The 27,001-nt window shown below is 42.2% G+C and overlaps 2 protein-coding genes across 5 annotated transcripts in view; one reads left to right on the plus strand and one right to left on the minus strand.

The window, feature by feature from the left end:
* Positions 1-5,597, plus strand: part of C1QTNF7 (C1q and TNF related 7) — a 118,636-nt gene extending 113,039 nt beyond the window's left edge. For 2 of the 3 annotated variants that reach the window (XM_034408873.3, XM_034408875.3), the window contains exons 2-3: positions 2,802-3,047; positions 3,862-5,597. In XM_034408873.3, the coding sequence (XP_034264764.1) occupies positions 2,802-3,047; positions 3,862-4,493 (878 nt within the window). In that variant the 3' untranslated portion in view covers positions 4,494-5,597. The remainder of the gene's footprint in view (positions 1-2,801; positions 3,048-3,861) is intronic. The other variant, XM_034408874.3, reaches the window with a different exon arrangement.
* A 1,064-nt stretch (positions 5,598-6,661) lies between these two features.
* On the minus strand, positions 6,662-16,259 carry LOC148112664 (uncharacterized). Of its 2 annotated transcripts, XM_087875250.1 has the most exons (4): positions 15,979-16,259; positions 13,244-13,410; positions 8,538-8,662; positions 6,662-7,137 (listed from the first exon to the last, which is right to left on the minus strand). In XM_087875250.1, exons 2-4 carry the CDS (start codon positions 13,382-13,384, stop codon positions 7,074-7,076), a joined length of 330 nt encoding a protein of 109 aa, XP_087731376.1. In that variant the 5' UTR covers positions 13,385-13,410; positions 15,979-16,259; the 3' UTR covers positions 6,662-7,073. The 2 variants fall into 2 exon arrangements, 1 of the variants encoding a protein (XP_087731376.1); XR_015729240.1 differs by lacking the exon at positions 13,244-13,410 and having other exon boundaries at positions 15,979-16,258.
* Positions 16,260-27,001: the final 10,742 nt, after the last annotated feature.

Consider the following 27,001-nt stretch of genomic DNA (forward strand, 5'->3'; position numbering starts at 1 on the left):
TTATCCTGAGTGTTTATCAAATCATTTTCAATTTTTTGAGTTCTATTGTCCAATTTATCTTGAATTTCTTCCATTTTAGACTCTAGTAAATTAGTATTTGTAGCCAACTGTATCATAAATTCTGACAAACCATTAGCCACTTTTAAGATTTTTTGCTCCAAAAAATCAAACTTAGATTTCACCAATTCTTTAATTTCCTGCTTAAATTTTTCAAGATGCTGATTCACAATCTCATCCCTTCTTACAATCTCCTCTAAAAGAAATTCTATTATATTAAAATCAGGTTTCTGAGATTGAAGAGTTAAAACTTGTTCTTTTAAGTCGTTAGTGGGGGAATCCCCCCCCCACTACTTGTTTGTTTGACTTTATAAGTTTCAGTGCCATATTTCCGCCCAAGCAAGCTTTGTTAAAAAAAAAAAAAAAAACAAGAAAAAAGACTTCTTTCCAATCAATAACAATGTCAAGTCTCCAGGGAAAAAAAAGAGAGAAAAAGACACAGGAGCGAAGTTTTGTCTACAAATGTAGCCAGTGGTGTTTATTCCGCTACATTGTATTAATAGAAAACGGAAGGACTTTTCCTTTCAGCCTCTTCTCCAGCCGCGACAGACGCCATTTTAAAAGGCTTTTTTTCTCCCCCTTTCCTTTCCTCTTTTCTCTTAAATAATTTTTTTAAAAGATAAGTAAAATACTTGCGATTCAATATTACAGGTCCAGCTCACATTTTCTTTGAGTAATCTGTTAAATTCGCAGGCTTGCTCTTCACGCCTGGCTCTGCATTAGCAGAGGTCTCCCAAAGCCCGGAGCAGCGGCTGGGGATATAGGGCATCTCATCCGCTCCGTCCCAAAAGTAAAAAAAAAACTTTTGGGACTCTGCAGAGAGTTCTACCCACCCCTTCCGGCTCTATCTCCGTTTCCTCATGGAAACGGAGTTTTTTCGAGCCGCCATTCCGCTGTGAAGGCGGCTCTAACAGGCAAAGGAAGCTGACGATCCCAAAGGAACGTCTAGCGGCAGCCAGCAGCAAACCGGAAGCCCTCCAATATCCTATTTTGTTTCTGTGCTGCAGAAACAAAATTCTTAATTCTTCTATTCTTGGATCACTCCACAACTTGAAGATTTCTTCAATTTTTACAGAGATTAACAGCAACTAATTTAGCTATTACTTTATTTCGTGATTGTTCAGTTACAACAGAGATGAAAAAGTATTTTTATGACCAATCTCATATTTACAACCTTTGTAGGTTCATAAAGCAAAGGAAAGCTGAAGTAAGATCATCAGCATAACTGTAGTTTCACTTAGTAACCACTACAATTAATGACCAGGTTGCAGCCAATCCCTGTTTTAGTCCCTGAATAAGGACTTCCTGTACAATAAAACTAAGAGGGGTGCTCTGGAGGGAATAATTATTCTTTGGTCGTTGCATTTCATTCATTTTCCACGTAAATTAGGTCTCAGTGAATTGGATTAATGGCACAACTTTATAAAACACAGCATTAAGTGTACAGTAAGACCAGTTTCAATGCTGCAGACACCTTGCTCATAGATCAAACATTTTTGGTTTCTGACCTCTTTAACTTTCATGTTTCTCAGTCTCCTAAGTCTTCACCAGGGGCTCTCTGCACCATTGCCACTTTGCATAATTCACACAAAAGTCATCGCACTGGCCCTGTGCTTTTAACATCCCTAAGTCATATCCATGAAACCCAAAAGATTTTCACATGAGATCTCAGAAGATCACAGAGATTAAGTTCTAAGCCTACATACTTTAAAGTATTTACAGCAATAAAAATTAATAGTTCTTAAACAAAAATACCCAAGGGTATGGGAACCAATAAAAAGGCATTAAACTGAAAAGTATAAAATGTATGACAGGGAAAAATAGGTTCCAAACTCATCTTAGGAATTAATAACTTTGGGTTCACAATTCTAAATTACACCAATGTACTACATCCTGACATTTACTTTCAAATTTACATTTTTGAGAAATGTTCAGGTTTTTTTCAGGTTCAGCATTTGTTGAAGTATTGGATATTTACAGCCCTGAATATATTTATTTATTCCCTTTTATTTGAAAGATCATATGGAAATGATCTTTACATATCATTTCCATATGAGATCTATAGAATATTACAACCAACAGCAATGACTGCCCTCAGCTACTTTTTTTTCTACAAATTGCTGGAGGGATGTAATAGTTTCAAGAATGGATGTTTAATGTAAGTTTATAAATAATTTTTTTTATGTGAAAAGTACTTTTAAAAAAAACTTTAGACTATTATAAAAAGTATGTTGCTCAAGTTGATGGCTAAAATTGTATTCTAGGCAAATTTCATACAACTGTATATAATTAGTTTTAAAAATATTTTATACAGTTATATTACCCTACAGATATTATATATTGCTTAAGAATTATTTTCTTCGCTCTGCAGAAGTTGTGGGAAAGATGTGACAGTGAAATCTTGGAGATTAATTTACTAAACAAAAACAATTTAAGATTAATTTAAGATATATGTGGAAAACTCTACTTTTGCCAAGTGATTATGGGTGGCCACTGAGTGGTAAAAAAAAACAAAAAACCAAGATGATAATCATGAGAGTTTGATTAAGCTCTGCTCTTTTTATGCCCATTGCAACATGTGGTACATTTATAAAACAATTGGAGCTTTGATTATACTCTCATAGCTTCCATATTAACTTTTTAACATGTCTAGTGGGAAAGATTATGCTGTATATAAATCTTAACACTTAATTTAAATAAGATGGGTTTTACTATTCTCACATCAGCATTCTTCTTTTTTCCAGTGCCAGAGATGTTTGTGCTGCTCTGTATAACAGGTTTTGCCTTCTATATCAATGGCCAACCACTCCACAACCAGTTTAAAGGAGAAAACTACTCCACAAAATATGTTTGTAGCATACCTGGGTTACCTGGCCCCCCAGGCCCTCCTGGAAACCACGGCTCACCTGGATCACATGGCCGGGTTGGGATCCCAGGACGAGATGGACGAGAAGGCAAAAAGGGAGAAAAGGGTGAGAAAGGAAATGCAGGTACTGAATATTCAAACCTTTTTAAAAACCTTATCAAAACAGACTTTAGTCCAAATAAGACCTTCAGTTTTTCTAAACCTTGAACTGCTGAGCAGTAAGACTATCTACAGTTGGTGCAGCCAAGTGGCTACAAAATAATACATAATTATAATGTAATACATAATTACATTAATACATAATCATGACAGCCCTGTTGACATGCCTCCTTTTAGAGGTGTGGTATTACTACTCATGATCTCCAAAGAAAAGTGTACTTGTAATCCACCACACTTGAACGCTATCAAATTCATTTTAAATCGTGACAAGCTCTTTATTCTCAAAGTGAACACCCCTTTCACAATATGGGCATAATATTGACCTTGACAGAATAACTGGTGGTAAAAGTAGTGGATATGAGGATTTGTATGCTTCTAATGATGAAGTTCCTATTTATATTTTCAGCCAGCCAGAAAATGGATTCTTTTTATTTATTAAAATCAGGGGTAAAATGCTACAGGTTCGCTACGGTTCAGGCGAACTGGTAGTAAAAAAAAGCTACTGGTTCAATCGAACTGGTAGTTAAAAAAAGCTACAATCCGACGATCACCTGTGCCATGCAGTTTAGCTTTGCTAGAGAGCAGGATTTCCTGCTTTCTAGCAAAGCTAAACTGTGCGTCACAGCTGATTCCCCCCCCCTCGCTGTTCTACTTACCTTCCCAAGTCTCCTTTTGGCGCGTACTGAGCATGGCATTCCCTGCCAAAGAGAATTATTATCTTGTGTTTAATAATACCGTATAACCTAATGGTATAGTTACAATGGTTTCCTTTCTCTTAGGTGTAAGAGGAAAGATGGGTCCTGCAGGACAAACTGGAGACAAAGGAGACCAAGGGCAGCCTGGCAAAAGAGGGCCTACGGGATTAGTAGGAGGTAAAGGTGACATGGGACCTCTTGGTCCAGCAGGACCAAAAGGGGAGAAAGGAGAAAGAGGAAAAACAGGTTCACCGGGAATCTGTAAATGTGGGCAAATCATACTGAGATCAGCTTTCTCTGTTGGTATAACTACAAGTTACCCAGAGGAAAGATTGCCAATCATATTTAACAAAGTCCTTTTTAATGAAGGGGGACATTATAATCCTTCAACAGGAAAGTTCATCTGTGCCATCCCAGGGATTTATTATTTCTCCTATGACATTACACTAGCAAATAAACACCTTGCCATTGGTCTAGTTCATAATGGAAAATTCAGGATAAAGACATTTGATGCTAACACAGGAAACCATGACGTGGCATCTGGGTCAACTGTGATTTACCTTCAGCCTGAGGATGAGGTGTGGCTTGAAATCTTCTACACTGACCAAAATGGTCTTTTTTCTGATCCCACATGGGCAGACAGTCTGTTTTCAGGATTTCTCTTATATGTAGATACAGACTACCTTGATGCTCTGTCAGATGAAGATGACCTGTGATGGAGATGGCTACATACTTCTAAATGAATAAAAAGCAATGGACAGAATCTGCCCTTCCCTCTTAATAACGGTGATGCCTTTGTCTGGAATTTTGTTTTGTTGTCAAATGCCCCAAAGTAAAAGACTTATTTTCAAATAATAGAAACTTTAATGATTGTCTGCTTCTTTTTAGAATCCAAGAAATAAAAAAACAGGTTTAATAGTATTTAAATACAATTAAACATAATATTTTAGACAATAGATATTGAGTAATGACATGGTTCTTGTGAATGACAGGAGTTAGTTGAGTAGTTGAATAATGATTATTATGAAAACATAGATATCAGTAGTAAATATTTTATTTTTTAAAAAGAGGTACGTCTGGGGTAATAAGACATGCTATTACAATTACTTTTTTGAATGATTTCACCCCAATCATAATAGAGAAAAATGAATAGATCAATTTCTGTAGACTTTTAAGTCAAACCATTAATTAATCCAATTCTGTATTAGCAATTCTAGAGTTGGTTAATACTTCTGGAGACTTCCATATTTCTTCTCCCCTCCATGATAACTACATTCTTTGTGGGAAAGAATTTTTACTAGTTAATTGTTCTGTTAGGAAATTTCTCCTTAGTTATAGGTTGCTTCTCTCTTAGATTAATTTCCAACTGTTGTTTCTTGTCTTGTCTTCTGGCACTTTGGAAAATAGGTTGACCCCCTTTTCTTTGTAGCAGCCCCTCAAATTGAATTGAATTGAAATTGAATTGAAACTGAACTCCCACCTCACCCCGCTCTGTGATTCTCATTAATTCCTCATGCTGCTGCTCAAAAAGCGAATTAGAATCAATGATGTACTTCTTTTGGGGATTTGATCCATTTAGCACCTTATTTTACCTTAAAGACTTTTTTTGAATAAATTCTTAGATAATCAACATTTCCCTTGCAATGAAATACAATTCCCTTCCCCCATAACTACTTTTAAAAATTAAGAAGTAGATTTTTCTTTCTCAAGAGCTATATTAAAATCTATGTAATTTTTCTCTGAAAATGAAATGTTGCCTTCCTAAACATCATCGTTCTGAACGATCGAAATCTTTATAATAAATCATCATCATCATCTCACTTCATTATTTGCTTTTCTTGGCTAATTACAAGTCAATATTCTCATTTGTTTCTAATTATTTTTCTTGTTACCCTGTACTTATATTGTGTAATTATGTTGCAATATAATTAGTATTTAATCTAGATTTCACTCTAAGTAAAAATACCATTTAGCTTTGCTCTATTTTAAATATTACTATTTAATATATTTAACTATTTTATATTAAACTATTTAATGTTTATTTATTTATATATTTAAATATAAATATTTAATATTTATTTAAATCTTACTAAAGTAATTAAAAATGTGATGTTTTCTTTCAATATACTTTTGACTGGATCATCACGGAAAAACAATTTTATTGCCATATACCATACAATTATTCTTGCACTGGAAGTTCAAATAAGCAGACTGGTGTTAGATGCAGCCCTGATGTGCCCACCTGTGGACAATTAAAATTTGCTTTTATGAGAGATTTCCTTGAAAATAATCCAGAAGCAAATACAGAGCACCCTAGCTAGATTGTTCTTGGCTCAGCAATCTTGAGGCGCGCGCACTCACATTTTCGGTGCTGGGCGAACCGGTTGGTAAATCCCACCTCTACATACAACCAATTTATTATCTCCTGTTCAGGAGATCTAGATAGGAGAGGTACTGAGGGAATTATATGTGTAAAGAAATATCCACTCTCTTGAGGCCTTTGGCATCTCCTTATTTTGTGAGGCATTTATGTGACCTAAGTTACAAAGGAAAAAAAAAGGTCCATATTGGAGAACAGCAATTTGAAGCAGAAAACTTTCTACACTCAAAGAATCTGTTCCATGCTGGCTTCTTTTTGAGAAGCTTTTGTATGTCCACAAGTCATAACTTGCTCTACATATTCATTGGTAGTCAAATTAACAAAGCAAGTCCTACTACCCTTTCTTCTTTTTAGTAAATTTCTGAATTTCCGAAAACTTCTTTGTAAATTCTTTGCAACAAGAGGTGGCATTGCTGAGTGCAAATGTACTCCGACTCATTCTCAATGCTTTGAAACATTTTTAACATGTTCACTTTGATATAATTGAATAAGTAGACAAAATCATTTAAGTAGACAAAACCACCTTTATTATTTTTACAACATTGCAAACATTGGCAACATACCTTCCTCCTGCAATTTTCTGCACAACAACCCATGAGTTGGGCAAAGAGAGAATGCCTAGCCCAAAAGCACCCAGCTGGTTTTTGTGGCTAAGGTGTGACTAGAATTCACAGTCTCCTGGTTTCTAGTTTAGTGGCTTATGCACTAGGCCAAACTGGCTCTCATCAATATTTAATATTACTACTATTAAACAAATACAAGGAAGTTGCTTGTGTAACTCTGCATTGTTTATACTAGTATTTAACAGAATAATGAAGTTGAAAGGGACCTTGGAGGTTTTCTAGTTCAATCAACTGCTCAAGCAGGAATGTTGTCTCCAATTCAGGTCTGAGCCTGGTGCTGAGGCCAATGAAGGCTACCAGACACGAGGTGTAGGTTTTGATTTCCTTTTTATTGGAGCGTTCCAGGGAAAATGGGTCCTGGAAAAAGTGCCAAGAACCAAGAACAAAGGATTAAGAAAGCTTTATACATTTTCACCAAAGTAGAAGGCGGGACAAAATGGGATAATAAGAAATATCAACTAATAAACATTTTAGTAATGATCTAACAATTTGTTGTTGTTTTTTTGAACAAGTTTTATTAAAATAATTTTTCTTTCACATACCTATTTTATGAACAGAGTATTTACCGGGTTACAGCTTATACAATTTATAACATAGTTATATATTGATTTTTATAATCTATTCCAATCTTTTTTTTGTTTTTTCCAAATACAATTTACATATCTCAATTTCTGCCATAATATTCTTTTTCCCTACTTTTTTATCTTCTTAATCTTTTCTTAATATGTAATATATGAACAATATCACCATCCGCCCTACAAATCCTAATTTCTTAGCATTACTTGAATTAATTATCTTATTCATCCATTTGTAAAGTATGTTTTTCAAAATCCCCATCACACTTTTTGACTATAAACGATGTATTTCATCTTATTTAATTCTTACATTGAAACCCTTTAACTTAATTGACCTTCCACATCAGTGATTTTGGGTTTCAAAATATTTTTACTACCAGTTCTGTGGGTGTGGCTTGGTGGGCGTGGCATGGCTTGGTGGGTGTGGCTTGATGGGCGTGGCAGGGGAAGGATACTGTAAAATCTCCATTCCAGGAGAAGGATACTGTAAAATCTCCATTCCCTCCCCAATCCAGGGGAAGGTTACTGCAAAATCCCCATTTCCTACTGATCAGCTGGGACTTGGGAGGCAGAGAATAGATGAGGGCGGAGCCAGTCAGAATTTTTACTACCAGTTCTCCAAACTACTCAAAATTTCCACTACCGGTTCTCCAGAACTGGTCAGAACCTGCTGAAACCCACCTCTGTTCCACATTTTATCTTAATCTCTTCTTAGTACATAATAAGCAATATCACCATTTGCCCTTAATTGCTGATTTCTTATTATAGCATCAATTAATTATTTTATTTCATCATTTACAACATATTATTTCAAAATCCCCATCACACTTTTTTATATTTCAATTTTGTCTCCTGATTTCAGTTATTTTCATAATAGAACCAAATTACCACTTCATATTTCATCTGCTGTTCCATTTTACAATACACAATATACATCATCATATTTACTTCTTGCTTTAACAATTACTAATGTTAACACAGTTCCGCACACAGCGCATTTAAAAACTAGCAGTTCGAGCGAACCGGTAGTTAGCTACTGGTTCGGTGAAACTGATAGTTAAAAAAAGCTACGATCCTACGATCACTTGTGCCACGCAGTTTAGCTTTGCTAGAAAGCAGGATTTCTAGCAAAGCTGAACTGCGCGCCACAGCTGATTCCCCCCCCCCCGCTGTTCTACTTACCTTCCCAAGCCTCCTTTTGGTGCGTACTGCAAGCATTTCACCCCTGGTCCCCAGGTCTTTACAAGCACCCAGTCTCTAAGCTGAAATGGATGAATTGGATGATCTAAACTTGGGTACTGGTTTTCCTGCAGATAACAGGAAAGAAAATTCATAACCCCAGCAAGTTCTTACATATTGGTACAAGGTCAGTTTGCCCACTTGTAGGATGGACCCCTCCTCTGCCTTTAGGGAGGGATGTGGTAGCCCAAAAAGAGGCTCAAGCTTGTTCGCTTTCGAGGTGCAATGTGAAGCCTTAACAATGTGAGTAGCAAAGTTTGCAGCCAGGACAGGTGAGCCTCCTAACACAGCTGTTAGCTAGCTGTTGCTTTAGTAAATCATTACATTTTTCTGCATAGGACTACTTGCCAGGTGGTAGACTGAGTAAAGCTTCCAAGTGATGTTTAATTGTTCACATAAACCTTAGCTGTGAAATGTGAGTCACAATAAAATGATACGCTATTTGACAGACCAAACATAGGAATAATTTTTTCCAGTACAAATTTTACTACTTCATGCCCGTTATTAGTCCTACAAGCAAAAGCTTCAGGCCACCCTGTGAAGGTATACAGCAGAAGTGGGTTCCACTTACCTTTGCTACCAGTTCGGAACTGTGAGTGTGCGCTTGCTTTGCTCGCACGTGGCACTTCTGCGCATGCGCATAGTGTCCTTGATGACATCTGGGCGGATGGGCAGAGCCTCCCACCGCCGCCACTACCAGTTCTCTTGAACTGGGGTGAACCGGTAAAAACCCACCATTGGTACACAGTAGTACCAAAACATACTTAAAACCTTACTTTCTAGGTAATTCAGTGAAGTCTATTTCTCAAATGGCCCCTGGGTAGTTGCCTTTAAGTTGGACTCCTAGGGGTGGGCGCCTGGCCACTTTTGGATTATTTCTGGCACAGATTAGGCAAACTGCTACAGCTTGGGATGTAGTGGAATAGAGGCCCTTGCCTACTACAAAGCATGTCACAAAGTCTTCCAGGGCTTTTACCTCCTCCCCCACCCACCACCACAATGTGATAAAATACATGCTTTGGAGTATATTTGATAGAAAAAGGTCTGCCCTCTACCCTCCACTACCCATCATTTCCCTCCCTGCCCCCAACTGATGTGGCCCATGTCCTGCCCTTAGATGTTTAAGAGGGTGGAGAAGTGGGTATGGAGAAATTGGAATTAGGAAGATTGTTAATTCTGAGTGTCGTATGGCGACTTTCTTAGCAGCTCTATCTGCAGCCCAATTCCCTTTTGTGTCTTAGAATGCCCCTTGCTATTTGTTTTGGTTGCCAAAATGCCTCCAATAATTTTAAAATTTGTAGGCCATATTTAACAGTTGATTCTTTTGCATTTAATAATCCTCTTTCCTTCCATAAGGCTCCATGGGCATGCAAAACTCCAAAGGCATATTTGCTGTTACTATTTGTCCTGCAGCCAGCTGCAAGGCTCTAGTTAAAGTGACCAGTTCAGTCAGTTGGGCAGAAATGTTACTGGTAATGGGTTGGCTTCTACAACTTCCCATGGTGTGACCACTGCATATCCTGCCTTTCTCTGGTCTTCTACCATAAAGCTACTATCATTCATAGTCAGCATTTGGGATAGACTGATCACTAAGATCGGGTCTATGGCATAGACTGAATCCACCACGTGTACACAATCATGATGGAATTCAGTATCCACCTAAAACAAGAATGTAGTTGGTTTGAGTGTTTTTCATATCTCTAATTATATCACTGGAGAGTCAAGCAAGGTCTCATATTCTGCTTGGCAGCCCCCCATCATCTAAAATGCTCTCTTTACTTCCATAATCTCTTGAACCCCATTTGGAACTTTTCCTATGAGATAAAATGTTAAGTGTGTTAGTGGCAGTTATGCCCTTACCTGGACCAATAATCCCTTCTCATGGTCACTCATGTCCTAGTCACCTCCCATCTTGACTATTGCAACACACTCTACATGGGGCTCACCCTGAAGAGCATCTGGAAGCTTCAGTTGGTACAAAATGCAGCAGCCTGAATAGTTTTGTGCAGATCTCCATGTGCACATGTTTCAACTCTGTTGTGGGAACTGCATTGGTTGCCAATTTGCTTCTGGGTGCAATTCAAGGTGCTGGTTGTCACTTTAAAGCCCTTCATGGCTTGGATCCAGGTTATCTGAGGGAACCAACTCTTGCCGGTCACATCTACCTGACCCACTAGAGCAGGAAGGCAAGGAATGTTGCAGGTCCCATCCCCTAGGGAGATACTACATCTGGCCGGACCCAGAAGAAAGGCCTTCTCCATAGTGGCTCCCTCTCTCTGGAACATCATTCCCCCAGAGATTAGATTGGCCCCCACTCTAACACTCTTCCGGAAGGCGCTGAAAGCATAGTTCTGCCAGCAGGCCTGAGGAACCCACAGCGTTATGGAGCCCATTAAATGGCTGGTATAAATATGTGTTGTTGCCATGATGGGGGTCAAGCCACCTTGAGTCACCATGGATGAATAGGCGGCAATATAATTTTTCTAAAAGAAACAAACAAACAAACAAACAAACAAATAATGCTGTTAACCTTTGAGCTTCTTCAACTAGCAGGGTTGTTTCTGCCACTGCTCACAAGTCATCCCAATGCCACCCCATCTATCTGCTTACTGAAATATGCTACAGGTCTTTGCCATGAGCCTAATTTCTGGGTGAGAACTCCTATTGCAATGCCTTTCCATGTGTACAAAGAGAGCAAAAGATCTGTTGGGGTCTGAAAACCCTAGTGCCAATAATCCCATAAACACACTCTTTATTTGTTTGTTGGCATTATCTAATCCATTCAAATATTTCCCTGTCCCCCTCTTTCACAGCTTCATAAAGGGGCTTTACAATTAATCAAAAATTAAGAATCCAAATTCTACAAAAAACCCGAAAACCAGCCATCCCAAGAATCCTCTTGTTTTCTGTTAACAGGGGGCTTTAATAGATAGATTGCTTCCTCCTTGGGGCTAACAGTCTCTGCTGTCCTGCAGAGATGCCATACCAGGGGTGGGTTCTACTTACCTTTACTACTGGTTCGCAACAGGACTGGCTCCTGTATCTATTAACATCTTATGTTTAGATCCTCCAATTTGGACTTCCACTTGGGGTTTGGAGGTTGGGGGAGCAATAGCTCCTTGCCCCTGGCCTCTTCACTCTTCTTCTGCTTGCATGGCTATAGCCACCAGGCATCCACTCTTCCAATATCCTTCCTTTCTGCATATAGCACACTTGTTGGGTCCCAAGCAGTGATGGGATTCAAAATAATTTAACAACCGGTTCTCTTCCCTAATGACAGGCTGGGTAGGCATGGCTGGGTGGGCATGTGACTGGGTGGGCATGGCCAACTCAACGTCACTTACATGGGTTGTGTCTGTATGGGCCAGGCGAGGTTGGGGAGGGAATCCAGGGGTCTCTAGTGGGTAGGGCAGGGGGGAAGGAGGAAAGAAAGAGGGAAAGCACTGCCAGCCAGGCACTGAAGCACTGCCACTGCCGTCACAGTGAGACAGAGAGAGAGAGAGCAAGAGAGTGATCCAACCTCTGTTTGTGTGTGCGCATGTGTGTGTGTGCGTGCGTGCATGCCTGAATGCATGAGAGAGAGAAAGAGCGCACAACGTCACCAGTCCTGATATAACTCTCCGAGATTGGACTGGGTCACTCTCACACACATAGAGGTTGGATCAGATCTCTCTTTCTGGCTCATCCTCTCTCTTTCTCTCTCTTCAGTGACAGTGGCGGCAATGCCTTCTCCTCAGCCTCTCCAGCACTAATGAGAGACGCAGCTCTACTGCCCAGAGGAGGCAAAGCCTCTCATTTTGTACACACCATCCGCTGCCACTGGATATGCACTTATGGGTGGCATAGCAGATCATGCTGGGTTTGAAAGTTCTGCCACTAGCCCAGCAGCCCGGCCCAAGCCACGATTTTTTTAAAAAAAATATTTTCCTTATGGGGGGCTACCAAAATGGGAAGTGTGCCTCTGCCTGTGTAACTAGGGGGAGACTCTCTGTCCCAGAAAAACCAATGGCTCGAAAGCAGCTCCTCTGCCACCCCCCTCATTCCTCCACTGACGTTTGGGTGGAAAATGCCTGGAATGCAATAAAGCATACTCACTCACTTCCTGCTGACAGGCTGGCTAATGGGGTGAGAGAAGAGGCGGAGAAGCAGGAGGGGAGCCAAGTGGATAGTAGCCATCCGAAAGAAGGGGGCTGAGGGAAAGTGCATGTGCTATGGCATGCTGCAAATGCCCCTCACTCACTCACTCACTCTACCTTTCCAATCTAGTTTGATGCAGGCGAAAGCTCACGATTGCCCTTTGCAAGCCTGCTGCTGGTGAAGCTAGGCACCAGTGAGGGCTGGCTTTTTGCCTAGGTTTGTCCAGCTGTCTGGTGGAAAACATCATCTTCCACAGGTCCCTGTCCATATTCCCCCCGACAGCTGGACAAATCTAGGCAAAAAGCTAGTCCTCTCCGCTTCTCTCACCTCCACAGGTTCAGGCGGACAGTCAGGAGGCTGGAGTGGGGAAAAGCCTGAGCACACGGAGAACCAGTGGCTTCCAGCCACTTTCCTTGCCCAGCTGCAGCTCGTGCCACTGTGTGTTGTGGTGTCCTTCCATGCCCCAAAGTCAAGCCCACCCACCCGCCAAGTGTGCACCGGCGTTCGCTCACCTGGCTGTCATGATCATGTTGATTTGATAGGCCGCTGCTAAGGTGCCAGGGCCTTTCTGCCACTGGCCGCCAGCCTGCTGTGGCTGCAGGCTCCTGCTCCCAGCCACTCTCTGGACCACTGCAGCTCCGGGAGGTCACCATGGCACCACTTCAACTGCTTCCCTGTGCTGGGAGAGCATGGGGCCAGGTGCGTGAGCAAGGGAGCCATCCAGGAGGGCCTCACTTTCCACAGCATCACACGGCTCTCCCAGTGAGGTAGGAAAGGGAAAGAGAGGCCACCTGGCCAGGGAGAAAGAGTACGAAGCCTCTCTGGGCTTAGCCAGTGCCACAGTCTACCATGCAGGCCAGCAGCCAATGACTCCGTGGGCCTCTCTCTCTCCTCCTTCTATCACCTTTCCTCAGCTTCAACTCAAACCCATAGAGGATGGCAGGGCGGCTCCTGGACTGTGGGGTGGACTGTGGCACCGGTTGAGCCCAGAGACACAGAGAGAGAGAGGATGAATGGGCGACTGGGCATGTGGTTGACAGGTGGCTTCCAGCACTGGAGAGGGCAGGGAAGGGAAGTGGCCAGGCTGCCACTGCCTTTCATTGGGGTGTGTGGAACAAGATGGGGTTTCTCTTGCCATCTCTCCTCCAGCCCTCGCTGCGCATGGCAGGGTTTCCTACCCCTCACTTAGCCACCTGCCCCCTTTATGGTGGCAGGTGGGGAGGGGTGGGGTGGAAGAGGAAGGATATTCTTGGCTTCCAGGCTGACTGGCTGCTTCCTGGCAGCTCTTTCTCTGCCTTTCAGCATTGGCCATCAAAGACATGGTTTTTGTGGGCAGATGAGCTGCTGCCTGCCCCACCCAGCACCATCCAGATTTCCAGCTCTGTCGCCTTTCTCACCATCATGTGCAGGGAAACAAAAGTTTGTTTGACTAAAAAATGTTCTATCAAACAAATCAAACTTCTTGCAAAAAAAAAAAATCTCACGAAGTTGAAATTGATTGAGTGAACTTTTTTTTTAGCCCCACAAACTTGTTTTCCTGCACACTACGGCGAGAAATGTGATGGAGAAATGCAACAGAGCTGGAAATTAGGTAGGCAAAGAAATGCTTAGGGGAAGCAAGAGCATCTGGGCAGTGGTGGGTGGGGCAAGCTCCGCGGAGCTGCACTGCAATGGAAAAACGGGCAATGGAGTGGCCAGTGCAAGGGAAGGAGGAGCTGCTTTCCCTCTTTCCCTGTTCCTCCTCCTTCCCTCGTGCTGGCTGCTCCATTTCCCAGCGTCCAGGATCCACTTAGATAGCAAGGGTGAGGGGAATAATTTGCCTGGCCAAACTAACCCCGCAGTCTCCCCTACATTGGGCCCAGCTTCAATCGTGCTGCCAACTTAATTCCTTACCCCTCTCATTTTTGCCCGCAGACTGACCAACACCCCTTGCACACAGCTCCATGGGGAGGGGGAATCCCTCCCTCCACTTCCCCCCAATTTTTTGTCTTCTCACATGAACTCTTGGGAGCATGAACTCCTTGTCTCTATGGTAACCTCTCCTCATTCCTCGGAAACCTCACCTCTTAAAGGAGCCACATCTAGAAGGCTGAAAGAGCTGCAAAACCAATGTGCAGACAAGCACCCTCGGAAACAGCCTTTTGGCAAAGGGTGGTGTTCAGGTGGAAAAGCCAGCCACATGAGGAGTGACTGGGCCTGGGAGGAGAGGAGCGAGGGTGGGGAACGGGGCCAGCCAATGATGGGATCAGCTAGTTTGCCGAACTGCAGATACAGTTAACAACCAGTTCTAGTGAACCAGTGTGAACTGGCTGAATCCCACCACTGGTCCCAAGGGGACTTTTCCTCTTCTATGCGCATACCACTTTGGATTCCCTGAACTTCTCCTCCTCGCCGTCCTCTTCTGGATTGTAGTCTCCTTCTTCCCCCCTTTTCCTGCCTAAGGACATCTGCTAGGAAGATAGCATTTTGGTAGCCTTCTGGATTTGTTTCTTATTTTCTTCTTGCTCAATTAAGACTTCTTTTGTCTATTAATGCAAATATCTCTACTGCCTTCTTGCCCCCTCTTCCAAGTTGAAATACTTGCCTACTTCTTCCCACTGCCTTATTGTAAATTTTTTTGTAAGTAGATTCCACTCACTGGAAGATAGATACCCCAGCTGATTTTCTAACTTGCATTGCAGTGAGCAGAACAGATGTATGCAGACCAAAAACAGTGCAAGCCTAAATTGCAGATGACACATTTACCACGCCTTTCTCAAGCAAGAGCTCAATGTTTTAACTAAGCAGAAGAAGAAAAAATGGTTAAAAGGAGCAGAAAAACTGCTCCACCTTCCTTTTCCTGCTTCTCTCTCTTTTTCAAGGCAGAAAGTCAAGTAAAAAAAGAAAAGTAATGAAAGAGAAAGAGATGGCAGGAAAAACAAATGTTTAAAAGACAACACAAAAATCTCACCCCCCTTTTTTCTATTCAGCATTCTTTTAACAAAATAGTTGTCTCTTTCTCTCTCCCCTTCTTCAAGTATATCACATTCATTTTTCCATGAATTTCTCTCCCACATCTTCCATGGGACCTTTCTCATTTCTTTCCCCCATTTTCTTGCAAATACTTGCTATTGCCCTTCCACTTATTTCACAATAAAAAATCTTCAACTGTTTCTTTATAAGAAAAGGAATCAAAATAATTAATCCCTTTCACTGTCTGGAGGTAGAGAGTCAACACACACAGGCATTTACACATTAGCATACTTACTGTCAGGCCTGCCTCCATTCAAAACTCAAGAAAGAAAATGCCCAACTCCATTGATTTAGAGAAAGAGGTATTTTTAGTAAGTTTGAAGTGATAGCAGCGAAAGCAAGGCAAGAACTGATTCAAAATGCATGAAAGTTACAGATTGAAAGTCACCCCAAATCCCTCCCCACAGGGTCCAGCACTGACAGTCCAATCAAGGTCCAATATGATGTGGAAAAGCCCATCTTCAGGTATTTCTCCCATCTGGAGTCTCAGGACAATTGGCCTTGATGGGAGTGTAAACTCCTCCCTTCAGCAATGCCGTATTTCATGAGTGCAAACCTCCCTTTCATTTCTCATGGGACTACAGCAGCTCACTTCCCCATCCCAAATATCCGAGGCCCCCCTTCCTGTTACTATGGCAGCTGATAGCAAGCATGCTGAAGAAACCCATGCTGGAGACCCGGCTGACACACATTTATCCTCCATTCAAACTGCTTACAAAAAAAAATTCCATACACAAATATTCCCTTTCATACTTTCTCCAGGCAAACCAATCATCATTATTTTAGGGAGCTTTTCACAAGCCAATGAGCTCAATTTTTCCAAATCCTTTTTAAAACAACAACAACAACACAATAACAGCAACAACAACAACAATAATAATAATGCCTTTTTGTTTATTGTTATTAGTGGGTCTTACTCCTCTCCCAAGTCTTGGAAATGATGCAACTGTCAGGTTCTCAAGTGATGAAACCCATTCAAAAAAGAAATATGCAAAGTCCATCTTCCAAAACATTTTTTTTTTATTTAAGTAGACATCAAATTGGCAAAGTCTGTTGTAATTCTGGATCTGACACAAACCGGAATTACACCATATAATATTGCAAATTAGAAACATCCCACAGAAGTCACATTCCCCAATGAAAGCAAAATCAACATTGCCCAGTCTCTTCAAACTCCACCTCCAGCTCTCAGCAAGGACAGCCTCTGTTACCATGGGAAAGAATGTCACCTAGCTAAAACAATCCTCACTATTTATTCCCTCCTCCCAACCTTAAGAATATGGCAAGCCTGAAAAAATATCCTTACATATGCAGAGAGAGAGAAAAGGAATAAATGAATTTAATATAGAGCTAACTAAAATGGCTACACATATGTCAACTTTTGGGTTCAACAGCTGCCCCCCCCCTCAATTGAAAAGAAACTCCTGCAATGACATAGAATACATAAAATGCAATTTGGTTGCATATAAACTAACCTCCCCTGCCACCCGCAAGATCCCCTTTGGGTTTATGTGGATACTTTTCATGGAACTTCTGAACTAGTCTATCAGCATTGACTTTCCAGCTTTTTACCCAGGTGGCTTCCGAGATAGGGTATCCCTTCCAATGATTAAATATTGTAATTGCCCCCTGTAAATTCTAGAATCCAATATTCTTTTAACTTCATAACGCTCATGTCTAGCGATGATTAAAGGCGTTGGAGCCGTGCAGTCTGCTGGCCACAATGAGGAAGTAATAAACGGCTTTAACAAGCTACTGTGGAAAACCGGATGCACTTTTCCTAACAACCGAGGAAGTCTAAGTTGCACAGTTACTGGATTTATTACTTTGATTATTTAAAAAGGCCCTAAGAATTTTGGACTCAGTTTTCTAGAAGGCAACTGTAACTTTAAATATTTAGTTGACAGATAATCTTTATCTCCTACTTTGAAATGAGGTTGCTGCAAACAGTGTTTGTCAGCTTGCTTCTTGTGAATTTCTGCAGCTGCAACAGAGAGCTGTATATTCTGATGATGAATGCAGTAAATGCAATAAATGCAGCACTGTGCTTGAGCCAGAAGCTGAACCCCAGATCCTCTGCAACACACTTCAGAGTATGTGTATCAGCACTCCAGGCCAAGCAGCAATGCTCACCTCAATGGAAAAGACAACCTACATGAAACAAGCCAAAGATGCTACTCAGCACTGCTATAGGCTAACAGCAGACCCCCCCACACATACCCAAGGTACTTAAGTCTGCAAATTATCCTACAGGATCAGCTTTCATGCCAGAGCAGCATAGAAAGGACCAGCTGAAACCAGAGACTCCTAAAAGGTATGACTACACAACACCTTTTTACCACAGCAATGCACAATCAGCTAATCAAGCCACCATAGACCTGGCCAAGTTCCTTGCACAACGTGAGCTAGTCACACTTGAAAAGTTTAATGATTGTCCTGAAAGCTATAGAGCCTGGTGATCTCCCTTCCAAAATGCCATCAGAGGCTTAGATTTGTCATCTAATGAGGAGATAGATTTAATAATTAAATGGCTTGGAATTGAATCTGCTGAACATGCAAAATGAATCAGGACAATAAATATAAACTATCCCAAAACAGGCCTTAAAACAGACTTGATCAGTGCTTGATCAGGGGTGGGTTCTACTTACCTTTATTACCGGTTCGCAACGGGATCGCATGTGCGCCCTCGCTTCACTCGCGCGCATGCCTATTACAACATCCAGGGCGGTGGGCAGAGCCTCCCACCGGTTTTACTACTGGTTCTTGCAAATTGGTCCAAACCGGGGGCAACCCACCACTGCCACCTGTGTCTCTTTGGGTAGCTTCCCTTTTGGCAACTCTGTCACCCCTCGACTGGATGCCTTTTTGCTGTCAGTTTCCCATTTCAAAGCTGGATTCCTCTTATCCCCTGGGATGTCTCCTGTCCAGTCTTTGCCTTTAGTTGCCTTTTACTTAGGGCTGGATCTCAGGCGGATTCCCCTTATCCCCTGGGACATCTCTTCTCCGGTCCTTATCTTTTCCCCAAATTTTGCCTCCAAGGATTTTACTGGGGCTGGATATTCATTTTAGACAGTGGCTCATTGCATTCAATCAATCCAGTCTACACATCGGTGAGACACATGGATCTCTGCAATGTCCCTTGCTTTTCAGGGTACTCATTCACTGTCATGAGCCCTGAGTGTGGCTGACAATGCCTGCCCGCCCCCCCCCCCATTGCCCAGCTGAGCCATACAATCATCAGAGACTTTTTTTTATTTTTAAAAGCATTTTTTCTACAACCTCTGACTGAAAAAAATGCTTTTAAAAGTAAAAAAAAAAAGCCTCTGATGCTCGCGTGGCTCAGCTGGGATCGTCAGAGGATTTAAAAGCATTTTTTTACAACCTCTTCAGCCGAAGAGGTTGTAGAAAAAATGGTTTTAAAAGTTAAAAAAAAAAAGTTGGCCATGCCTACTCAGTCATATTACCCCCACCACCAAGCCACGCCCACAGAACCAGTAGTAACAAATTTTACATTTCACCACTGCCCTCCTCCATTGGTCATTGGTGTCTTCCAATTGAATCCAGGTATGGAATCACAGGATGAACCTACAAATTGTTGTCCCCAATTTGGATGTGAGTCTGGTGCTAAGGTCAATGATGTCAGCGTTCCAGAAACAACCCCTTTCCAATTAAAAACTCTGAAGCAAGAATTTCTCAAAGTTCTTTTTAATTGAGTAGGTATACTGACACATCTGGGAAAACCTGAATCTGAGAGTTCCGGTTTTTCCCTCAGTAAATCAAAACACCCAAAACCATCCCCTCAATCATCAGTCGGTCACATGCTCCAATCACCATTCATCCCATCTCAAGACATCACTCCAACCACTCCTTCTTCAGATGCAGGATCGCCCTGACCTTGACCGAAAGGAAGAATGCTATTTTGTCTAAAACCAATCCCTCTATGAAAATCCCCCCTTCTACTTTCCCACACAGGAGAAGGTGGAAGCATGGAAGCTTCCGGCCTAATATGGCTTCCAAAGCTGACAGGTGTCCCCTGTCAGAAAAAAAAACAAACCCTGAAAAATAAAATAGATAAAACACAAAAGAAGGGGTTAACTTGTACTTAAAACCACTTAATCCCTTCTCCCCCCCTCCAGGAGGACCCCTTAGTTTCCCAGGAAATTTATCATGAAACTTTTAATAGTTTTAATAGTCTGTCAGCATTCACATCCCAACTTTCCACCCAAGTAGCTTCAGACAAGGGGTACCCTTTCCATTGTACCAAATACTGCAACTTACCCCTATATAGTCTAGAGTCAAAGATCTTCTTAACTTCATAATGAGTCTCCCCTTGTGGGGGAGCAACTGGTAAGAGCCTTAAATTAGATCCTATTATTGGTTTCAATAAGCTACTATGAAACACTGGGTGCACTTTCTCTAATAAGCAAGGGAGGCTAAGTTGGACAGTCACTGGGCTAATCACTTTCACTATAGGGAAGGGACCTATGAATCTGGGTCCAAATTTCTTGCTGGGTAACCTCAATCTTAGGTATTTGGTTGACAAATACACCTTATCTCCTATTTGGAAAGGTGGTTGGAGGGACCGGCATTTGTATATTTTTCCGCTGCTTCAGCTAAAGCTTTCTTAGTATTCTCCCAACCATTTTGCAATGAGGTTATCCATTCCGTTAGGGACATAGATGTGCGTGGCTCTCTAGGCAACTAAGACATTAGCACAAAATCCATGCCGATAGTTATTTAAAAAGGACTCAATCCTGTTCTACTGTGTACTGCATTATTATAAGCAACTTCTGTGAACGGTCATAACTCCGCCCAGTTCTCTTGTTGATAATTTACATAACATCTAATGTATTGTTCCACCATTGCGTTCAATTTTTCAGCAGATCCATTAGTTGATGGGTGGAAAGCTGAGTTAAGCCCCTGGGATGACCCAATGGATCTTAGGAACTCCTTCTAGAACTTAGCAGTAAATTGGACCCCTCGATCTGATATTATTCTCCTTGGAACCCCATGTAGTCTGTTGATATGCTTCATGAAAAGTTTTGCCAGCTTCTTGGCCGAGGGTAGTCCTTTGCAGGCAGTGAAGTGTGCTTGTTTGGAGAATAAATCAATGACAGTCCAAATCATCTTATTTCCTCCGCTCTCAGGGAGCTCAACTATAAAGTCATTGCAATCTCCTCCCAGGGTTTTGTGCATTCGGCCATGGTCTGGAGAAGCACAGGGGGCTTCCCTGGTCTGGACTTCATGGTGGCACAGCTGGCACATCTTCTAACATAGTCCTCTATGTTGGCAACCAGAATTGTCTTATAGTCAAATGGAGGGTTTTTAAAAATCCAAAGTGGCCTCCTAAGTGAGAATCATGACTACACTTTAGCACCAGGAGTCGCATGCAGCTGGGCATGTAAATCTTACTTCCCATCCAAACCAATCCCTCCCTTAAGGTTAAGTCTGTTTTCCTCAAACCAGGCATTGTTTGAGAGTGCTGCTTTTAGTTCTGCTGTCAACTTGTCTTCCTGGAGGTCGGAACCACGGTGTATTTGTGCTCTAGTGCATGCTTGGGCGGCTGGTTGGGTTTCAGAGATCATGGCATGTACTACCTCTTCCTGTCGGCTGTCAAACTGGGGCTTCTGAGACAAAGCATCAGCTAATAGGTTTTTCCCTCCCAGAATGTATTTCAGGTTGAAGTTAAAGCATTTAAAATATTGAGCCCAGCAAACTTGCTTGGGGGAAAGCTTCTGAGGGGTTTTTAACGCCTTGAGGTCTTTGTGGTCAGTCCACACTTTGAAAGGCTCCTTAACCCCCTCTAGGAAGTGTCTCCAGGCATGGGTAGGTTCTACTTACCTTTACTACCAGTTTGCAATGGGATCGTGTGCACGCGCTTGCTTCACTTGTGAACCCGCCTTGCTTCTGCGCATACGCAGATCTCTGATGACAACATCTGGGGTGGTGGGCCTCCCATCAGTTTTACTACTGGTTCTTGTGAACTGGTCCGAACTGGGGGCAACCCACCACTGTCTCCAGGATAAGAGAGCCCATCGCACCGCAAAAGCCTCCTCCTCCCACACCACTCATCTGCGTTCAGTGTGTTAATTTTTTTGATACGTAAGCACAAGGCATTAGTTTGTTTTGAGCGTTTCTTTGCAGTAGAATAGCCGCTACTGCCACGTCACTAGTGTCAGCTTGGACTATAAATGGTTTATTAGGGTCAGGGTGCTGGAGGATCAACTCCACTGTGAAGAGATGTTTTAATTGTTCAAAGGATTTTTGACAGTCCATTGTCCAAGCTAGGGGTTGGGTAGGTTTTGGCTTGGTCAGAGACGGACCATTTTTTAGTAGTTCTGTCAAGAGGAGTGCAACTTCCACAAAGGAAGGGATGAATTGCCTGTAAAAATTTGCAAACCCCAGGAAGTTTTGAAGTTGCTTACGTGTTCGTGGGGGCTGCCAGTCTAGCACTGCCTTCACCTTCCCCGGGTCCATTTCAATTCCCTGATTCGACACCTGGTAGCCCAGATAGTCCAAGAACTCCTTATGGAACTCACATTTTGACAGCTTTGCATAAAGTTTGGCTGCTAGGAGTTTTTTCAGCACTTGCCTGACTAATTTGACATGCTCTTCCATACTTTCGCTGAATATAAGAATGTCGTTCAGGTAAACAAGGACCCCTTATACTGGTGCTCATGCAGAACTTCATTGATCAGTTGCATGAAGACTGCGGGGGTCCCTTGAAGTCCAAAAGGCATGACCCGGAATTGAAAACTGCCCAGGGTGCAGTTAAAAGCAGTCTTCAATTTGTCTCCCTCCTTTATGTGAACCCAGTAGTAGGCTTCCCTTAGATCTAGTTTGGTGAAAATCTTGCCTTTTGACAAGTAGTTCAGCAAGTCTTTCATTAGTGGTAGGGGGTAGGTATTTTCTATGCAAATGCAGTTCATGCCCCAAAAGTCAACACATAATCTCAAGACCCCATCTTTCTTCTCATTAAACAATATGGGGGCGGCCACCCTGGATTTTGCTGGCTTGATGAACCCTCTGGCTAAGTTGGTGTCAATGTACTTCCTCACCTTGGTCAGTTCAGCAGGCATCATGGAGTACATCCTGGGCTTTGGTAACGTGGCTCCTGGTTCTAGTTCAATGGCACAATCCGTGGCTTGATGAGGGGGGAGGATGTTACACTCCTCCTCGCTAAATGCTTCAGCTAAGTCTGTATATACCTGAGGAATCTGGGGTTAGCCTGGAGGCCTGTCTGAAACAGCGGATGCTGTTTCTGGTGGCTGGCCTTTATGGGTTGGTAGTTTCTTGGGGGAAGGGACAGGGGGCAATGGCCCAAGGCCAATTATGATTTTACGGTATCCATCTTCCCATTTAATGGTGGGAGCCCATTTGTCCAACCAAGCAAGGCCCAATATGACCGATTCTGACATCTTTTGTGCTACTATGAAACATATAAGGTCATAGTGTCTTCCAATTTCTAATCTAACCAGTTCAGTGATTTGGGTGGCTGGGACTTCTCCAATTAATGTCCCATTCACCTGTTCAAACTTAATTGGGCACTTTAAGGCTTGTGTTTTTATCCCTAATTGGTCAAAAATTGGAAGTCCAATTAAACATCTGGTGCAGCCTGTATCTATTATTGCAGGTGCTTCTCCTTGCTCCCCCATTTCTGGCACTTTAATTGAGTCTTTAGTCTTACTTTAATTGAAAAGGGGGAGATGGGTGAACTCACCATCAGGTCGTCTTCCCTGATAGCCTCATCAGGAGGGGCTTCTTTGTCGGAGGTTCCTCGCTCTCTTCGGTGGGGAGGGGAACCTCTACGGCTTGTCTGGCAAATCAACTTGTATCTGGGGTCTTCCTTGGAGCCTTTCTGCCTTGGGCAGCTGTGACCAGGCATTGTTGTGGAACTGGTGCAGAGGCCAGGCACTCAGAAACTCAATGTCCTATTTGTCCACATCGATAGCATTTAATCACCCCTGCCGGCTGAAGGAGGGAGACTTCAGCAGGCTTTGAAAGGGGCCATCTAGCTAAAGTTCTCCGAGGATGCTTCTCTGCTGGGGTTTTGCGATGGGGGTGAATTTCTCTGTCCAGAGCTTTGGACATGATATACCAGTTGTGCAGTTGCTCAGGCACCCCTCAGACTCCACAGGCTGTCCTGACTTCCTGATCAATGGCTTCTTTAAGATAGTGTAGGAGTATGCAGTCTGGCCAATGCCCCAGGTTCCCTGCGACCCATCTAAAGTCCCATGCTAAGTGTTTTATGGGTCGATTACCTTGCTTCATCACCTTTATTGTGGCTTCATTTTCATTGATTCGGTCTGGGTCTTCAAATCTGGCCTGGAGCAGTGCAACAAACCCATTGGCATCATTCAGTTCAGCAGCTCCCTCATTGTGCAGCTGAGCTATTTATTCAGAAGCCTCCCCTTCATTCGTCCCATCAGAAATCGCTGATACTAAGTCTCAATTTGCTTTGTATTGGTCTCCATACTGATCTATATAAGCACAGACCCTGCTGAGTAAGTAAGGCAGTTTGATAGGCGTACCATCAAATGTTGCTCTGAAGCGGGGTGGCATTTGCCTCACAGGTGGTGGGCAGCTAAACTGGAATCTGCAGTGGAGCTGCTGCTGGTTCCTGGATGGCAGCCTGCTGAGGGAAAGAGGCTGATGGCTGAGCTGCTTGTTGGGCTGCAGAGAGGGGGGGGACTCCAGCTGGCTGCTGGATTAGCCCCCCCCCCCCCCGCCGGCAGTGCTGGGATCATTGGGGCATATTGGAGCCATGGGGATCCCTGGAAAATTGGAGCAGATGTTGCTGGAGGCCACTGGCACTTGACCCAACCCTGGCCAGGATAGAATCCCCAGCCAGGGGGATACATTCAGCAGGAGGTAGCACAAAGGCAGGGTGGCGAGGGGGGCCAGCAGGGGGGGTTGGCATTCCCCATCCTGGCTATGTCTGATGTCTCCCAGCTACTGGATGGCCATGCTGCTCTGAACCGCTTCTCCTGTCATCCCTGGCCAGGTAGAATGGTGCCTGCACCCCACTAATTTCTCCGCCAGTTCCTGGAGCGGGGAAGGTGAACGTAGATTGCATTAAGCTCCAGCTCACTTGACTTCTGGGTTAGCTCCACGGCGCCATGGATGGTCTTTTTAGACCGCCGCCCCCGCGATCCCGTTGAGCCATTCTGACAGTGCTAATCAGCTGTCAAACAGCTTGAAAATCTCCCCTTCGGGAAAAGAAGGGGAGGAGAGCAGGTGGGTGAGGGTAGAGCTCCCCGAAAACCCCTGGATTAATTCCAGGGGTTAGGAGAGCGAGAGCTCCCCATTCAGCCCACTGAAGCTCCGGATCCGGGGGGACTCTGTTTTTTAAAGAGCTAGGTGTCACGTCCAATTTCTGCTGTCAAACAGAAGATTAAATGATTTCAAAAAAGCAGGCGGAACGAAAGCAGGAGGACAAGCTTTTTGCAAGTATAATGCTTAACTCCGGGGATACAATGTTTCTAATTGGATTTTCTGAGCTGGAAGTAAAGATGGTGTTTTTTTGTTGTGATTTTAAAAGTGAAAGCTAGAAAGGAAAGTGTCTGCTAATAGACTCGTGCTCAGAGACTGGCTTTAAATTGCTGGATTAGATTTTAAAGAGCTGTTTGGGAAAAGATTATCTCGTTTGGTGATTTATAAAGAAATTGCTGAAAGTTGCTCAAGAGGATGGCTGTGACTTTATGACTTTATGGTTGTGGGAAGAAAGAAAATCTTTTTAAAATAAAATGGCTTCCAAGAAAGGAGATTTTGAAAGTGCTGGAAGCTATTTGGAGGTGTCAGAAATGAAACAGTTGTCTGATTTACAGAACTACAAGGATTTTGATGCAGAATTTACAGAATTTATAAAAGAAGCCATGAATAATCATACTGCAGCTATAAGTAATCAAATAGCAATTCTCAAAGGGATAACAACAGAAATGATTGAGGAGACAAAAGCAAGTACGGAGTTTTCTCAAAAAGGGGACAATCTTTGCAGTTACATCAACCTCAAATTAAAATTAAAAACCTCCTCAAAATAGAAGTAGGAGGGATGCAGAAAGACTGGAAAAAATATAAAAAGAAAGCAAGAATGGAAGATTAACCTTTCTTTTTGGTTTTGCAGTTGTTCTATTCATGGTTAAAAATGATTATGTTTTAGGTGTTATAACTACTGAGGGGGGAAAAGTATAAATTTAAATATTGATTTTTAAATATGATGCATTAATGGTTAATTAAAATGATTAACATTAAAAAATGTAGAAACTTAAATAATGATAATGGCTAAAAATGATTATGTTTTAGGAGTTAAAAGTTGGAGAGAGGAAAAAAGACTGAGGGGGTAAATGTACAGATTATAATTAATTAAGGTTTATTTTTTGTTTTAAGATTTTTAAAATATTTGAGAGTAAGAATGTAAGATTAATCTTTTTTGATTTTCTAGTTTATGTATTAATGGTTAATTAAAACGTTGATGTTTATGTTTTAAAATTTTAAAAGTTGGAGGGAGGAACAACGAAGGGGGAAAATGTAACTATTGAATATTTAAGGCTTATTTTTTGTTATAAGATTTCAAAATATCTGAATTTTGAGAAAAGTAGGAGGGGGAAAAATGTTTTTGTAAATGAATTGAATACCTTATTGATATATTAAGAGAATTTTTAAGGTTTGAATGCTTAATATTTGTTAATGGTTTTGAAACTCTTAGAGTTATTGGATTATTTGCTACTTTGAGTCTATAAAAAGGGAGGTTGATGAAATTGTAAAAGGGGAGTTAAGGGGTCTTGGGAGCTATTAAATATTGCAGTTAGCTAGTTTATTTTAGCGAATGTTTGGTGAAATCTATGCCCTGTTTTTGTTCTGGGAAGTCGGGGGTGGGGGGTGGTGAGGAGGGGTTGAAGATTGAGTTTAGAGATGGATTATGGATTAAAAAAAAAATTTTCTTTTTTTTTTTTGATGATAGTTCGAATGATTGCTTATATTGTATACTTGTTTGATCATAAAATAAAAACTTTTCTTTAAAAAAAAAAAAAAAAGCTCCAGCTCACTTGAGGAGTTTGAGAGGGGGGTGCATAACTTCCCACTTCCATCTGTTCAAACCATTCAGGGAGCCCGGTTAACAATTGGCTTCGAGACGGAGGCCACAGGTTCCAGTACCGGGAATCTCCGGATCCCAAAACTGTCCCCCCCTCTCCACTCTGACTCATGGGGTGACTTCATTGGGCTGGGAGCAGCATGATATCCAGGCAGTCTCTCCTCTG

Source organism: Pantherophis guttatus, chromosome 8 (assembly GCF_059756535.1).
Source record: "Pantherophis guttatus breed Tessera chromosome 8, ASM5975653v1, whole genome shotgun sequence".
Classification (NCBI taxonomy): Eukaryota; Metazoa; Chordata; class Lepidosauria; order Squamata; family Colubridae; genus Pantherophis; species Pantherophis guttatus.

Coding starts and splice junctions, on each gene's coding strand:
- LOC148112664 (XM_087875250.1), bottom strand. CDS start 13,384: ATGGTGACCTCCCGGAGCTGCAGTGGTCCAGAGAGTGGCTGGGAGCAG. Junction 8,663..13,243: donor AACATGATCATGACAGCCAG/GTGAGCGAACGC, acceptor TGTTATCTGCAG/GAAAACCAGTACCCAAGTTT. Junction 7,138..8,537: donor CCAAAAGGAGGCTTGGGAAG/GTAAGTAGAACA, acceptor CACTTTTTCCAG/GACCCATTTTCCCTGGAACG.